An 18,359-nucleotide genomic window follows, 5' to 3' on the forward strand; every position below is an offset into this window, starting at 1 on the left:
AAATATCAAAATTAGCATCTATCGTTTTTCAGAATCTAGTTCCAGGGCAACTCAATTCTACTAATACCAATGCAAACACTACAAATTTATCCCCAAGGTAATTTTACATGAGATCTCTGATGCAAAAGTATGGTCTTATTTAAAGATGGAATGCGAGCCCTAAAAGCATTCAAGTTTTGTTTAACTTATACCACTAGATTTATTTTTAATGAAGAATGAAGCTGTCACTCAAAGTTTCTGCATACACACACATACAGGCATATGCACACATACTGCTTCCTGTCTTCAACTGGCAAACACAACAGAAGACAAGTAAACACATGGAAGGGATGTGAAAATACCCAACAATACATCAGATGAACACCAATTTGTCAATTCTTCTCTAAAGCTGAACATTATACACTTTGGACCACTGGATTAAACTGGCAAACACACACACAGACACACACACGAGCATTAAAAATTCTATAAAGTTATATATTGTACAAACCTTTATAAAGTCAGTATGGTAGACCACTTTATGTTTTTTACTAATACACCACGCTTTTCTGTATCAGAAATTATTTGCATATGGAGGCTAATAAATTTGACCCAAAATATATTCAGTCTTTGTTCCTATTAATAAAACGTTTGAATAGAGTTTGGATATCAGAACAAATGGCTTTTGGGGAGAAAAAATAATCTTTTTATTTGGAAACCAGATAAAATGCGGTTTCAATTCCTAATTCCTAATTAATATGTAGAAGTTGTGTGGTTTTTTTTTAACTTAAACAAATCTGAAATAATAACCCACTCCAAAATGAACTATTCCCAGATTATTTCTTCTGCCTATGGCTTTAATATCATAATTCAATTAGTCTACTCAAGTGTGTAATTGCTTTATTTACAAAGAAATATATCCTGTTCTATTGAACAAGTAAGAAAGTCTTAAGAATTCTTTTGTAAAAGAAAATTTTAGTTACACGAGATACTAATTTTTTCTAAATTTTCTAATAAATTTAGACTACCAAATGAAATTTATGTTGCTTATTTTTCTTAACTTATATGAATGAACTAGATGACAAAATGTTTTCTTATTTTTAGTTCTCATCTATTATTCCAAGGCCACAACATTTTTGGAAATAAAGATGTTTTTACTGAAGCTATCTATAGCTTTATCTTTCACTAAAACATTATATTTTGATTTATTACATACACCTAAATTTTTTAAATTTCTAACCTTACAGTTAGTTACTGTAATGTGTGTCTATGAAATAAACTAAAACACAAAATAAACACAATATATTTATCTTCCCAGGAAATCAGTTAACTTTAAACTGTGAAACGCTGCCCTCTAGAGTTCACTGAATTAAAAGACAATTCAGTTTACCTAAATCTCAACAATGTAATTCAGACTATGAATTTTGGATTTTCCTGCCTTGTTCTTGAAGCAAAATTCTTCTGTTACATAAAGCTCTTTTTTAAAAACAGATTTTCCTAAAGAAATGCCTATTTAAAATACTCTTCAACCTTCTTTAAAGTCTCTCCTTCCCGCTGGCTCAGCCAAAACTCCGCTTGCAAGTAAATATGGCTTTAACTTTCAGGTCTGTGCATAAAGAATACAGTATTTAACACAATTAATCCCGCCCAATTAACCCAGACACAACATATCTGAGAAAATACAGACACAATCCACATATAAAAGGAACAAAGATACTGAATTCAGAATTCAATGTATGCAAGGTTTGAAATCGGGTGCTATCATAATTGGGAGAGCTATACAAAGCAAAAATAAGCAGATAGCACACTCAGGAATTAAGGGAATCTAGCCAACTGCACTTTTGGGTATAAGGACTCAAACATTTCCCCTGCGTCACACATGCACGACTGCTAGATCAGTTCAGTTCAACATTTACTGAGCATTTTCCATTTCAGATACTGTGCTGATACAGGGGATATAAATAGGACTAAGATATAATCCTAATTATGAGAAAGCTCACAGTACAATAGAAGAGAAAGATTATTTCAATTCAAAGTGGTAAGTACAATGAAAGCATGGACCACAGAGAACAGGCACTTTGCCGACCTCAATATGGTACAAGCAATGAGGAAAAGATTCCTAGACGTAAAAGTACCCTGAACTTAGTCTTGAAGGATAAGCAAAAATTAATCTAGTAAAGACAGAGGGATTTCCAGACAGACAAAACAACTTGAACTAAGATCATAAGCTATAAAACAAGATGTAGGGCAGTAGATATTGACAATCTTAACCTGTGCTTCAAAAATAACTGGTGGGCCATAAAAACAAAACAATAGATGCCAGGACCCCACGCCAGTAAATTTTAAGTAAATCAGGGGTGAAACTATACATCTCTATTTTCAAAGCTCCCAACAAGGGATTCTGGTGCATAGTCAGGATGGTGAAACAGTACTGTAAAGAAATATAAGCAATCTGACAGTACTGGACTTGAATCGATGAGGAGGGGTAGATCGTGGGATAGAAATGTGGATACGAACTAGATAATGGTGGAACTGGCAGGCCATCCTAACTTAGCCTATATGTAAAGGGAGTCACTTTTAAACTGGGAAAACATGCTTAGATATGTATTTCAGATAAGCCATTTGGAAGCACTGTGGAAGACAGAATCGAGTGGGACCAACTCCAAACAGGGAGAACATGTAGGAGGCAGAACAGCCCAGCCAAGACATGATGTACTAAGACAAAGGTAATAGGGATGAAAGAAAGTGATGCATGTAAAATATTTAGAAGGTAAAATTAGTGAGACTTGGTAACTAAATGGGCCACTAAGAAGGAGGAGTAAGGAAAGGTCAGGGATTATTCCTACGTGTCTCACTCAAATTAACTCCGTATAGGGCCATCCCATTCAGTAAGATAGGGAATAAAAGAGAACAGCTGAGGGCGGATGAGGGGGATAAAGAGTTGATGAGTTCTATCTTGGACTTGAGTTTCAAGTCCCACTGCAACACTAACGTAGGAACACTCAGCAAGTATTACAACATGTGAAACTAAAACAAAGTAAAAAAGACAGAGCCTCTCATGCTGAATGTAGCCTGCAGATGTGTGATTTGGCTCACGTGAGTTTAAGTTTTTTTTTCCCAAAGCCTTCTTCAAAAACCCAGAGATTTCACGTAAAAACCTAGGTTTCACATCTGATCTGGCAGTACCGGGCACTCAGCATTAACCGGCTGGAGCTAAGGTCCAATTCCCGTTTAAATAGAGCACGCATCCCCTGTAATGTGTGTATAACTGCCACAACTACGTATAAATTCCAGCCCACTTCACTCATTTAGGTGAATGGCCTGGCCCCTGCAGGCATTTCACTTTCTTAAAAAAAACTTTTTTATGACCCTGGTCTAAAATCCCTGTGCCTTGATCACACACAAAAAGTCAGGGCTAAAAATTAAACTTAGAATCAACATAGGCTGTAGTTAAAACTGCAAGAATGGTAGGGAGAAATAGACTAAATTCTAGGGCAAAACAATATCTAATCATGTAGATTTTTGCTTTATGATATTCCTGTCACCTTGGCCATTCAAATCTTGATTCAAAATCCACTTTCCCCATGTGTGTATATTTTAATCTCTTCAGCAACATTGTTAGTCCTTAATCACAAATGCTGAATTTTCTACTTATTCCCAGGTAGTTTTTTTTCTGAAACTAAAATAGCATCCTGTATATCTCATGCTCTGTAAATGCTAGCTGAATTAAATAAAGTAAGCTCCCAAAGACTGAGCATAAATTATGTCCTGGAACTTGAAGAAACAAGAGAGGAACCAGAAGAGGGTTAAAAATAGGGCCTAAGAGTGTAAAGGGATTACAGTTATTTGAGAAGGAAATTAGAATAACCTAAGAACTATTTAGCAGGTACTTGCAGCCCTTGTTAAACCTTAAGGCAGTGTAGATGGGACACACAAAGAGGAATCCAGTATGGTCCTAGACTTTGAGGAGCCTATCAAGCATTAGAGTTACATTGGGTTCTTTCCGAGGTGAGTTTTAATACATGAGAAAATGTAGCTTCCAGAATGATTATCTAGCATAAGGAAGCTAGAGAAAAGAAACATAACTTAATACCAATACCTAATAGCAAAAAATTAAATCTGAATGAGAAAAAAATTAAAGAGGATAAATTTTTGGCAAAAAACTTATCTGCCCAATTATTTTTTAAATAGACATTTTAAAAGTTAAAATAACCTTTATAGGTAGCATACTATATGTACAAATTTATCTACTCTGATGTTCAATGAGTTTTTATAGGTAAAAGATGCTATAACAATGCTATAAAACCCAGAGATGAATAGAGCAAGTTTTGCAAAAGGCTACATGGCTACTGAATAGATAGATGACCACTTATTTAGCTATGAGAATGAAAGAGAATAGTGTCAGTTCTCCTATCTGTGCTATTTATCTCCATAGACAATACACGAATATAATACAATGAATGGATGCTAGTCTATGAGTCATCAGACCAGTAAGGTGAAGAGAAATAAAGTTACTAATAAGATTCCAAGTAAACATAAAAGTTTTAAAGATCTAAGGAGTCAAAGGAAAAAAAGGCAGGAGACTAGATGTTGAAACACACAGAAAGCCCTAGAATTCCTGAGAATAAAATTGTTTATTATTTATAATGAACTTTGCTCCCTCTGGTGGTCACAAGAGGTTTTACTAGGTGTGAGTACAAATAAAGGAAGGTAGAGGGCAAACAGAAAGAAACTGCAGAAACTACTCAGATTAACTTTCATCTATTCATATATGTCAGACAAATAAACATTCGATTTACAAAGAACATTTTTGTAAAAGAAAGAATTTAGAGTTTAGTGTTATGGAGGTAGCAGTGCAGAATTACAAAAACAATCGCAAGTGGAAAGATACTTCTAGAAACGGGACTGAATGACTATATGATGTGTGGGGCAAGAAACTTCGTAAGTTTCATTTTAAACTCTTTCATACTGGTTGGATTTCTATTTCTATATGCCTATGTTATTTTCATTAAGATATTATTTGCAGAATACCTGCATCTCTTTACAAGTTTACAATCAAAGAGTATATTTCCCTTCTCATCCAGAGTAAAAGCCATAATCCTACTATAGAATATTCCACGTGCCCCATCCTACCTCGTTTCCTATTTCTCTGCCTCTCCCCACCTCACCTCGTTACCATATACCCATTTAGTCCCGGTTGTGGTTCCCAGAGCACAGCAGGCATGATCCCGCCTTAGTGACTTGCACTGGCTATTCCCTCTACAGGCAAGACTCTTCGTCCCCAGATAACTGCACGGCTCACTTTTTCACTTCTTCAAATCTACGATCAATGCCACCTTTTCAGTGAGCCTTCCTTGACCACCTTATTTAAAATTGTAACCTCATCTCCTGCACACCCTAACTTTCTCCCCTGCTTTCTCTCCACAGCATTCATCACCTTCTAACAAACTATAATATTTACTTAATTACCTAGGTCTGCCCGACTGTAAGCTCCCTAAGAGCAGGGATGGTTCTCCTTTGTTCACTGCTGTATCCCCAGCCCCTAGAGTTATAACTTGCATGCAGTAGGTGCACAATTAATGAGTAGAATGAGCAAATGACTAATATCAATAATGTCGGGGGAGGCAATCAACCCTAAGCCTTGAGCGTCCCTACACATTCTTGTTCAGTATGCTAGCCTCTGACCACTCCTTACCTGGGCCATTTCTCAGGGTTTTGGGTACAGCAAGCCACCCTCAGGGATGAGGGAATGTCTTCCTAACCCCCCAACAAAGAGCTTCCACCTGCTATAAAAGTGGTGAATCCCCAAAGCTCAGAGCTCCTCCCTTGGAGCACAACCCACTGCATATATAGGAATCCATCTAGGCCCACCTGCGTCATCCCCGGGGGACTTGGGGGACACAAGAAACCAATGCAAATCAAATGAAGCTCACGCAATTTGCCATGCCATGAATAATAAAGTCCTTTGGCTCAGACCCAGGAGTCTTGTACCTCTGCCAGCATCTAAGGAACAGTAACAGGCTAACTTATTAGCTTGCAAGTAGGGTACAATCCTAGACATTTCACAGTTGTTGACAATGAATAAATAAATAAGTGGGGGAGAAGGGAAAGCCCATCTTTACAGTGGAATGCTAAGTAATAAATGCAGAAGAAATGATGGAGTTAGAAAATCATTAATGGATATAAAGGTAGTGGGTGAAATCCGATTAGGAAAAGGGTATTTATTTACATAGTCTCCAAGTATCTCCCCACAAATTACTCATTAATTACAAAGAGAAAATAGGAACTTTACAGTACAGAAATCTGGCAGACACCACCTTAGGCAAGTGATCAAAGCTAACATAACCAATATTGGGACAAATAGACATCATGTTTCTCTTGGTATAATGCACTGAGAGGGACACAGTTCTGTGGCATTTCTCCTGTAAATGCATAATCTGAATTTAATTATGAGGAAACATCAGGAAAACCTAAAATGAGGGATATTCTACAAAATAACTGGCCTATATTCTTCAAAATTAATGGTCAAGAAAAAAAAAAAAAGAAAGGCTGAGAAACTATTCCAGTTTAAAGGAAGCTAAAGAGACATGACAACTAAATGCAATGCATGATCCTAGATTGGAGGGCAGATCAGGATTTTTAAAAATAACTATGGAGGACATTTTTTAGATAAATACATTTGAACGTGGACTATGGATTTGACAAAATATTGCATCAATGGTAAAATTCCTGATTTTTAGAAAATAGAACCATTGTACACTGTTGGTGGGAATTAAAAATAGAACTTCCATATGATCAGCAATCTCACTTCTAGAAATGAAATCAGGATCTCAGAGATAGCTACACTCCCATGTAGCATTATTCACAATAGCCAAGATAATGGACACAAACTAAGTGTCCATCTTTGGGGGAATGGATAAATAAGATGTGCTACATACACACACACACACACACTGGAATATTATTCAGGAATATTTCTTCAGAAAGAAGAAAATCCTGCCATTGGTGACCATATGGATGAACCAGGAGGGCATTATGCTAAGTGAAATAAACCAGACATGGGAAGACAAATATTATATGATTTCAATTGTATGTAGAATCTAAAAGAATTTAAAAAGTCAAACTCAGAAGCAGAAAGTAGAATGGTGTTTATCAGGGTGGGGCAGGGGAGGGGATGAGGTGACATTGGTCAAAGGGTACAAAGTTGCCGTTATGTGTAATGAATAAATCTAGAGATCTAATGCACAGGCATAATGACTATAAGAATACCGTACTGAATACTAGAAATATGCTAAGAAAGTAATATCAGGTGCTCTCATCACAAAAAAATGGTAACTGTGATGATACATTCATTAGCTTCATTACAGTAATAATTTCATTATGTATATGGGTATCAAATCATCATGTTGTACAGAGGGTGCCAAGAAAATATATACACATTTTAAGAAAGGAAAAAACTGTATTAAAATTACACTGATGGTAACTACTTTGAGCATCTCTTGTACTTGCAGAAGTCAAATGTGGCTTGTATTCATCTTTTGTTATCAGTATATATTGAATATTACAATTTTAATGCAGTTTTTTCCTTAAAATATGTATACATTTTTTTGACACCGTGTGTGTGAATGAAATGTCAGCTATAGAACAGAGAACAGTGTGGTTAAGAGTGAGACCTCTGGACTCATATAAACATAGGTTCAAATCCCAGCACCATCACTTGTTAGCTGGCAAGATACTAAACCTCTCTCTGAATTTTCTCATTTTAAAAATGCAGACTACTGTTTTTAATTCTTAAGATTCTTGAGAAAATTTCAAAGGGCAACACATGTAAAGGATTTAGCACATTCAGCATTTGAGAGTTGTTACAAGACAATGAGCTGAATACCAAATCTGTTGAGACTGAGGTTATGATCTGCCCCATACCAGTCAAAAACAAGGAGAAAAAAAGTCAAAGGGGACCAGCTCAGGGTGTTTAAACTAAAAATTAAAAAGCAAGTGAAACATAAAATACCTCTTTACAACTAGATGATAATGTTAAAATGTTTTTAGAAGAATGTGTTGAAGAATGATCTTTATTTGAAAGGGTCTTTGGTTCTGCTTAGTTTACTCAAGTTTATGTTCAATAGGTAAGATTTAGATGTTTTTACAAAGCATCCTTAATGCCTGTCTGGATTTCCATAAGGAAGAACTACCTAACCACATGGGCTCTGCAAGGATTTGTAAGAGTCATAGTTAATAGAATTTTATTTGGTGATTAAGGTATTGAAGGTAAGAAATCATAAATTCTGTCATCAGAAGTTATAAACTCAAATGCCTACGTAGGTCAGGCATTGGAACCAGTCGAGCATAAATCAATAGGGAAGAATTGAGACCACAGTGACTGGACCTGACAAGTAAGTAGTCACCTAAAGACATTCAAATTCGTTTTGTCTTTTTTTAAAAAAAAACATTGTGCCATATGTGTTCAGGCTGAGTTCAGCTCAGAGGGGCACCTGTTTTGACTGCAGAATTTAAGATTTTAAATTCTTAGGACTTTGATAATACATTGTTGCATGCAAACTTGATGTTTTATAAAAGACACTAATAAAATGGACTATTTCTGAGACTGAATACTCATGCACATAAAAAAAATCTCAGGAAATATTTCAATTACTTCGAAAAGGCAGTCACGTCATTGAAGATATCCTACGTTGCTTATCTCTTCCCACTTTGTATTCAATTAAGATACAATTTTATGTTATAATATATACTCTTTAAGGTTCCATGATTCATGGAACAAAATTCCTCCATACTGATAATAAATATGTACCCGTGAAGTAACTTAGTTATTTCCAAAAAAACATGGAAAATTGCTGAATTAATTCACCACTGAAAAGTTTGGCCTAAATATTTTTATTGAAAAGAAATGTATTCAATTTGTATTTTTGACATGGTACCGATCCAGCCTTTATCCCACTGAAACCCGTCAACCATAGTTTTAACATTAAAAAAAAAAAAAAAAAAACAGCAACCCCACCTTTATTAAATTCTTTCTAGATGTTCTCCAATAAGCATACTAGAAAAGGAGGGTACATTTAAGTGAATAATATCCAAAGCCCCCAAAGTCCAAAGTAATCTCTCCTTCCACTGGATTCCCTGGCACTTGGTTGTTATTGTTTCATACAATTATCACATTTAGTATGTTTTATCTTCTCTAATATATTTTAAACGACATAGAGGAAGAAACATGTATTATTTATTTTATCCTTATCAAGAAGCATTTTGCACAGAAGGTGCTTATTAAAAAAAAAAAAAAAGAGAAACCTACCATTTTTCAAAATCATGATCTCATGTTAAATGCTCAAATTCTGCACTAAGTTGAATTTTTACATGATTGAGATTATCGTTTTACTTTTTAAAATTCTCTACAGTTCAGAGATGGTCTCAGTATCAGTAGCTGGTTAATATTTAAGCAATAGTATTTTTAGATAGATAAATACGGCAGGAAGTTTATAATCTTTTGATGTGAGAAAATACAACTTTAAGAATGTTACTTAAGCCGAAGCTTAGATTTAAACCTTTACTTGAGAGAAAGATGATATGGTTTTGGAAAGTATTATTTATGATCATTAAGTCTTACCTGAGGATTCCAACCTGGGTCTAAGCTTTTAACTGCTGCAACATACTCCTGCATTGCTTGGCTCCGGCTTGAATTACCAAGTGCTTTCCATGCTTCCCTATAGTACAGAACATCCAACATGATGCATCATTAACTGTGTAAGTAACACTACCCACATATTCCTGTTTATTATTAAAAAAACAGACATACGCATTTTACTGGCTGGGAATGTACATATAATAAGCCATAGATGAGTAGTCCTCTCTTTTTGTGTTTACATTGGTCTACAGCAACACACACCTCATCACTCCACCTAAGGGGCCTTTTCAGTGTTTTTCTTGATCACCCTCCCCCATAAAATATTAAAAATCCAGATATATTACATACCTGTTGAACTTTGGAAGACCACAAACCATTGTAATGTCTAAGATTTTATAACTCCCCCAAACCCAACTTTCACCCCTTTTCAAAATGTCTGACCTACAAACCAATAAAAGTAGTTCCCATCTTATGAATTAACTGTGCTTATGGCATTTCAGTAATATGGAAACTAATCATCACACAAAACAATATTCCCTGAGAAAATGCTTCAAACTTGTTATTTAAGATGTGAGAAATACACCTTCCCCTTCTGCTGTTATCTCATCTGTAAGCTGCTAGCAGTGGTTCCTTAGGGCAGGGACCAAAGTGACGGCAGGTGAGGACAGAATACTGATGAGTAAGAAGGTAGGGTCTTCTTGTGGTATAAATACCAAGAGTCATATTTTAGTACCAAGCCCCGTCTAGGTCATCCTTTTCTTTTCTGCAAGGCGCCGGGACAGGCTCCTTCTTGGTTTTTCCCTGCCAATTCTTTCTACTTCCAACCAGGAAAGAGATGCGCTGATCCACTGTAAAAGAGAACTCAGTCCCAGAGTGTTTTCTACTACCTTCTTGCTCCTATGATGAATATAGCATCTTACTGAGGATTTTTAAATTGATCTTTACTGAATCTCTTGAGAGTTCCTTGTATCCATCCTACACTTTATCCCTAAACATATCAACATATTATCAAAGTGAGGACACTTAACATTAACACTATTACAAAAATATATAGTCAACATTCAAATTTTCCTGATTTCCCAATATCCTCTATTGCTTCCTTCTCCCAGACCAGATGCCAATCGAGATTCAGTGTTGAGTTTCATATATGCTTAGCGTTGTTTCATATATGCTTAGCTTCTTCCATGATATTTATAAAACATCCCTCAATTTGGATTTGTCTGATTGTTTCCTCAACTACAGAGTGTTCATGCTAAAAACTACTACTCATGATTAGTATTAGGTTAAATATTTTGTCAAGAGTAATATAGGGGTGACATGACTTTTTACAATGCATCATGTCTGGGGGCACCTGTTATCATTTTATCTCATCATCAATGATAAGATTGAGAACTTGGTGAAAGCAGTAACTCCAGTTTTCTTCTTTGTAATTAATAAGTAAACTGTGGGTAGGACTGTGTAAGTATTGTACCCCAGTAGCTTTTCATTTAATGCTTTTAGCATGCAATGATGATTCTTACCTGCAATATTTTCATAATGGTTGTAAAACCTAAACTTTTTTAAATTGTCAAAAACAACGAAAAAACAGGCGACTATAGTGAAAAATAATGGTGAAGTTATGAAACTTCATAAATTACAACAGAAAACTCACAACAGAAGTTCCCTCAGGTATTCTCTACAATAGTAATAAAGTGCCAGAGGACTACTTGTTATCATCAGCAAAGAGAGCTTGTGCCAGAATGAAAATCAAAGCACCGCTTTATTCACTAAGAACGTCCTACACACACACACAAGTCAGCTGAACAAAACAGTGTGCTTAATGCTATAACTGATTCACGTTCAGGTTCAAGCTCTGCATCTCCTTACAGCTTAGTAACAAGCAGTTCATCAACAGGCAACTTATCCAGGGGACCACATTTTGAGCAGCACTGCTCTAGAATGAAAAGTTAAAATCCATTTTTAGCACTTCTCTTTACAACCATATTTCATGTTTTTTAAACCTTACCCTCTATACATTTAATTCCAGGGCTGATGCTTCAAAGTCCTTCTTGCTATAATTAAGGTCCTCAACTATGTGCAATTTATCTTTTTTCACTTAGACAAGGTAAGGAACTAAGGCCTCATATGGTAAGAGGGAACTTTTGAATTAATTGGGGAGGGCATAATCTTTTTATGTATTCAGGAAAGAAGTCGACTCAGCATCTGATTTTCTTCCTTCTTCCCAAGAGGTTATGATAAGTACTTCTTCACGGTGGTGGGGTGGGGCAAGGAGCAGAAGAGCACGACAGATGAGGAGATAAAACTGGGGCGGGACAGAAGAGTAAGAAATGCGGGTTTACCCTGCTCTCCCCCTTTCTTATTCCCCTGGCCTTCTTCCAAAGATCCCTCCAGAGGAAGAAGAGGTGTCCTATGGGGCTGTATGTTAGGAAAGGAAAATCGCCAGCAGCAGTAGCTGTATGGTCCCTAAGAAGCTTTCTTATGTAAGGAATGTACGTCTGTTGTGAACTCCTTACATACCAACATCATGGCGTAAGAATCCTTTAGGAGACTTAGCTAAAAGCGGAATCCGCTTTTAATCTCTCTTTCAATTGCCTGCTCTTAGCAGTCTACAGCAGAGAGATTAATATAAAAATAATTCTTTAATCTGCTCACTACTCTAATTCTTAAATACCTAAACCATTTCCAACAACCTCATTAGGTTCCAAGAATTTCTTACCATTTTTGCTTTCCTTCAAAATCAAAGAAGCTTGGTTTAGCAGTATTGCAATTTCCAACTTTGACCTAAATGAAGGGGGAGAAATCAAGAATTTATTTTTCAAAGAAATGCCAGAGAAACCTTTTATTTTCAAAATTATTATGCATACTTAGTAACTACAGATTAGATAATATTTACATCTATATGGAATAAAAAATTTAACATTTTTTTGCAAAAGCAAACAAAAAAACAAACTGAATACAGGCTGCTTGGCTACTGCATAAAACAACTGTTATTTAACAATGTAATATATTAAAAAATATGGGTGACAAACAATTGCATTCCTAAGTTAATAAACAAATTATATACATGACAAATTACAACTATGGATTATACAATCCTTATTACCATTTATAATATAGAAGAATTTTGAAACATGTAATAAACAAGCTTGAAAGTAATTTATCAGAATTCATAATATTGCTTATTTATGTTGATTGTCATAACACTATTAGCATTTTATCTCCCTCAGGATAAAACATACTATATTTAAAGTGTCCTATTATGAAACTAATCAATATAAATTCAGATGTTGAAAGCTGTGCAAAAAATTTTAAGGGTTTCCCAACAATACAAATTCTATCTTTAATTTTCTCTTGCTTATGGTCAATACTTATTTTTAATCCAGTTAAAATATACAATAATTATCTTCATTGTGAATAAGCATAAATGAAATTCATACAGGTACAGAATTCACTATACAGTCCCTGATTCCCACTGCTAAAATCTCCCTTTCCGATGAACTCTCATAGCACTTACTCTGTATGATACAGATACAATCTGTGACATCACTTTTCACGTTTTGTGTTAGCAAGTTTTGTGTCAAGTCTCATCTTTCTATTAGAACACAGCTTCTAAGAAACCGTTCTTAATCATTGCAACTGATATAGTGCCTAATTAAGGTAGTAAAAAATGTTTGTTGAATATAGAATGAATATGTTAGACATGCGTTCAACAAAACACCTGCTTTCCCTAATGGTAAATACCCCAATCTGACCCCAATCTACGTTTTGGGGACCTTCCCACTGCCTCCTATTATTGTTTTACACTTGAATTTTGCTACAATCAAGCTGATGGTCTACTCACTGCCTTAGGGATTCCTATTCTGAGTTTTGCTCAGTGTTATTCCCCTCACCTGAAATGCCTTCTCTTCTACCCTCAGCTTTTCAAAATGCTACACCTCCTACTCAAGGTACTGATTCTGAGAACCCTTTCAGGCCACAATGATCGCATCCATTTCTGAAATCATAATGATTACCCTCTGTAACATTTGCTTAGCAATGAATCACAATTAATCTGATGGGTATTAAAAGGTACACTTCCACAGGAGCAACCCTGCTGTGAAAGGACATGGGGGAGAGTGAGAGAGCAGGAGCTGCATTTGCTGAACAAAAGCTTCACCTATGTTATGTCAAATGAGCCACACAAGAATCCTGTTAGGTTTCTCACGACGAATTCCTCTTATAAACGAGTATAGAGAAGCTGAGGAGGGTTGTCACAGTTCACACGTTAGTAAATCCTAATCAGTAGTCAGGATTTGAATGCAGGACTGTTTGCCTCCAAAGTCCAATATTCCTTTACTATAACATTCACCTTTACGTATTATACAGAATCGAGGCTTCACTTCTGGCATCTCCACAGTCACCTGAACTATTGCAGGGATAGAAATATGAAATGAGATTAACTATCAGACATCATAAAAATAGCAGGTATTACTATTTTTGTTTTTTAACCAGACATCAGCAAGTGGCAGAAACAAATACCAATATCTAGTCTCCATTTCTGCTACAGTAATAGAATTCTCAGCCAAATATATGGTCATCCAGCTGATGAACCTTCTGCCCAGGCTCAGGGGATTGAATGTGTGGGAAAGTGATATAAATATCTTTCTTTCCCTTTGCCTATGCGTGTGGAAATGGTGAGCCATCTCTGGCCATGGAAAGAGATCTTAGGGCAGCAGTTCTCAAACTTTTTGTTTTTATGATCCCTTTATACTCGTAGTAAATGCGATCCCAACGAATTTTTGTTTATGTGGGTCATATCTATTGATAGTTACCATGTTAGAAATTAAAACAATTTAAAATATGTATTAATTCATTTAAAAATAATAAACTCATTACATGTTAACATAAATAACAAAATTTTATGAAAAACAACTATATAGTGTAAAGCAGAAAAGAAATTTAGTGAAAAAAGTGATGTTGTTTTACATTTTGCAAATCTTTTAACATCTGCCTTAATATATTCTCACATCTACTTCTGCATTCAATCTATTGCATCATGTTGCTTTGGTTGAAACTATATGAAGAAAATTCAGCTTCACACGGATACACTATAGAAAAGAAAGAAGTATTATAGTAGCATTTTCAGATAATTTTGGATATTTTTCTTTGGTACCACACCAAAACTCAACAAGTGGTAGTTTCTTTAAGGTCAGTTGCAATTGGAATCTAAAATCATATCAATGAACTTTTCATGCTGTTACATTAAAATCCATTGGTCTGATTTCCACTTTGAATGGATCTTTTACCCACACATAATTTGTAACATCATTCCATGCAATATTTGGAAAATATGGTTCACTGAACTATGCAGACCTTCCAAATGTTGACAGTAGCAAAAGTTTACAATCATTAAAATCACCACTAATCTCATCAAAAAAGTGTTTAAGTATTAGGATGCTGTCAATCTCATATAGCAGGTAGATTTTCCAAACTTCTAATTTTCACTTGAAGGTTCAAATGTTACCATTGGCAACAAATTCCATCAGTTGTTTTCCTTAAAGTGATAGGCTCACTTCATCCATTTTCAAGAAACTGTCTACCAAATAATCAAATCCAAACAAGCAGTTTATCTGTGAGTTGTTCTATTAAGTAAAAATGATGTTTAATAAAAGTGGATAGTTTAGCTGGCAACTCAAAAATTACACAGTGCTTTTCCTCAAAATACCCAATATAATTCAGTGTGTCGCAGAAGTACTTTGTGTGTACCCCCCATTTCATCATATACAATATTAAAAAGACTTGAACTCAAGAGTTAATATTTAATAAAAATCATTAATTTTTACTGCTTCATCAAAGACATTTTTAAGTGAAACTGGCTTTTTTTTTTTTAAACTCTGAGGACACGGTGGTAAAGAAATATGACTACTAGTACAGTTTACTGTCAGTGCCTGGAATCATTTGTATCAGCAGTTTTATCCCCCATACAGCATAGAAAAAGGCAAATACTATTTTGGCATTATTTTGAAAACAGTTTGACCTGACAGATCCCTTGAGAAAGTCTCAGGCATTCTCTGGGATCCCTAGACCATAATTTGAGAACTGCTGCTTTTAGGGAATGGCTGAGCTACAAGATAGAAAAAGAAAGCCCCTGGATGATGTCATGAAGCAGAACCACACTACCAGCCATAGTCACCTACCTCCAGACCATTATGTAAGCTGAAAATAAACATTCAGCAGCTGACTCTGTATCCCAAATGACACAGAAGCTTTTGTATTCCCAAATTCAAAGAATAGTTCTGGATCCAGAAAAGATTGAGAAAATAAAACTACAGGATTTTAGGACATCATGAGCAAGTTAGCAAATCATTAATGAAGCATAAGCTATAAAGTAGCACTATAAAATGTACCACTTTAACAGAGCATCTAAATTATGTTCTCTCTCTCTCTCTCTCTGATGAGTGAAGCAATAATGACCAAAGACCTTGATAAACATATGGTTAAATCTAAATAAATATTTATGGCAAAAAGCAAAAATTACTACTTTTAGGGTAAAAAATAAATAAATAAATAATGTTCTGATATACATGTGATATATCCAGTGACCTTCAAACAGAATATTTCAACAAAGGTTGCCAATGGCAAATGCCAGTGAATCAAGTGTACCCAGGTTAAAACCCAGGAGGACACGCTAAGTAGCCTCACTTGTCCTATGCTAAAGGCTCCTATTAAATGAAGCCAACTGGAGTTTGAAATTTTCATTGATAGTTTTCACAGGGGTCAGTTATCTTTTGCTGAGAGAGTGTAGGCTAATGCTCAGAGGACAAAAAAAAAATTTTTTTTAATTGGTGTGATATCTTTGAAACTTCACTAAAATGATTATGGATCACTAAAAGAGCTATTATACTAGGTAAGTTTAGGGCTCTGCCTAAGGAAAAAAAAAATTTGTATCTCAGCTTACTTGTATCATCTTCCTGCTGACAACCTTATCTCATTCAGCTACAAAAATTATATTGGACTTTCAACTTTACTATTCTATCAAAGATGCTATTTTTGACACAGTTTCAGAATTCTGTTAAAAAAATAGTTAGAAGAGATTGATGAAAACTGTACCCCAATGTCATATGTAAATAAGCATAATCTTATTCTCTAATAATGAAGAATTTTATTTTCCAGATACAGAATATCTCTAAACACTCTAATGTCAAGTTCTTGAAAAGGTGAGGGACACACCTCTTCCAGACTATCTGGATGAAGTGAGTGTACTTGAAACATAATGATTGCCAGCTGACAGGTGATTCTAATTCACTGATGACTTGGAAATCAGATGCTTAATAAAGATGATACTAATATCAATAAATAAAGGTATGTCCTAGAAAGAAAAAGAATTTTCTATAGGTAACTTGGAGAAAATTAGTCTTATACTGCCCAGAAAATCATCAGTCAGACATGTAACAAGTCCTAGCACAATGCTCAATGAATTCTTGTTAAATAATCAGACGTCTCACTTTAATGTCATTTAATGTGAATGACCGAAGAGAAAATAGATATCCAGAACTTTTGCAAGAAAGCAAATTCCAAGGCCAATTAAGGGACAATTTACATTCAAAACTATGATTTATACCATCTGCACCGAAATTATATCTCTCAGGTCACTTTGACTGATATTCATAATTGACATTCATCAATCTTCAAAAGAAGATTCATCTCTACTCAGCATATTCAGTTTAGGAATACAGAGGGACCCCACAACTTTTTTTTTTTTTTAAGAATACAGGGGGAAATAGATATCAAAAAGCAAAACAAGAGTTTTTAAAAAATTAATAAAATAAAACAGGCTATTATTCAGCACTTCATTGCTTCCAGTGCTCCAAAGAGCTGGAGTTTTCCTGAACTGTTACTTAACTTTGTCAACAATTTTTCAGTGTTTAAATCTAGATTCAAATCACTTTGTAAGTCTCTTCAAGGCAGATTATCATGATGCTTTTGCTTCTCTGCATTCCCTGTAGGCATAACACCCAAGTGTTTTGCACATAAAAGATGCTGAACAAGTATTTGTTGATGATAAAGCAATTAATTTTCCTTCTGGTACCTAACCCAATGATTCTTTAAAGGAAAAATTAAACACATCTTACATGACATTATTATTTTTATTTCCATATTTCCAGGTAAAGTTCAGGGCCTTGTCAGAGTCAAGGAGCTACAAGCTAGTTCTAATTCTGACTATCGGTATGACCCTAGGCAATTCATCTACTCTCTTTGGGCATCCCTTTCCTTTTCTGTAAAAGAAGGGCATTATTTCATCTGGTGTTTACTAGCTCTAAAATGTTTATCATTGTATCTAACAGACAGAAGCACATTCAGCCAAAACATAAATCTAAGATAGTTAGGGTTAAAAAAAAAATCACAATAATAAAAGTAGTAATACTTTATTTAGTATCATATCACCCTTTTAATTATAATCACATCATTCTCTTGGATCTCAAAATATTTTTTAACATTACGATATTTACGCCCATAGAGCCCTTTGGCAAGAGTGAATGACAAATCTTATTTTATCCTAAATTTGTAAAGGTTCTAAAGCTGGTGAAAGCGTTAAGTACAAGGTCACTTGCGCAAGTCAGAGAAGACATAGAAAAACTGTCATTCAGTGTCCAGGTAAACATCATGACTAGGATAGCAGACTGGTCTTTTCTATGTCCAGAATGATGCTAATTCTTAGGGGCTAATTAAAACAAAACAGCGGGCGCGCGCGCGCGCGCACACA

The 18,359-nt window shown here is 35.2% G+C and overlaps 1 protein-coding gene across 1 annotated transcript in view; it reads right to left on the reverse strand.

Moving 5' to 3' along the window:
• ACBD6 (acyl-CoA binding domain containing 6) overlaps positions 1-18,359 on the reverse strand; it is a 141,620-nt gene that overhangs the window by 122,322 nt on the left and 939 nt on the right. Inside the window, exons 2-3 of the mRNA XM_019733268.2 lie at positions 12,333-12,397; positions 9,599-9,695 (exon numbers count right to left, since the gene is read on the reverse strand). Of these exons, the coding sequence (XP_019588827.2) occupies positions 9,599-9,695; positions 12,333-12,397 (162 nt within the window). The remainder of the gene's footprint in view (positions 1-9,598; positions 9,696-12,332; positions 12,398-18,359) is intronic.

Source organism: Rhinolophus sinicus, linkage group LG17 (assembly GCF_036562045.2).
Source record: "Rhinolophus sinicus isolate RSC01 linkage group LG17, ASM3656204v1, whole genome shotgun sequence".
Classification (NCBI taxonomy): Eukaryota; Metazoa; Chordata; class Mammalia; order Chiroptera; family Rhinolophidae; genus Rhinolophus; species Rhinolophus sinicus.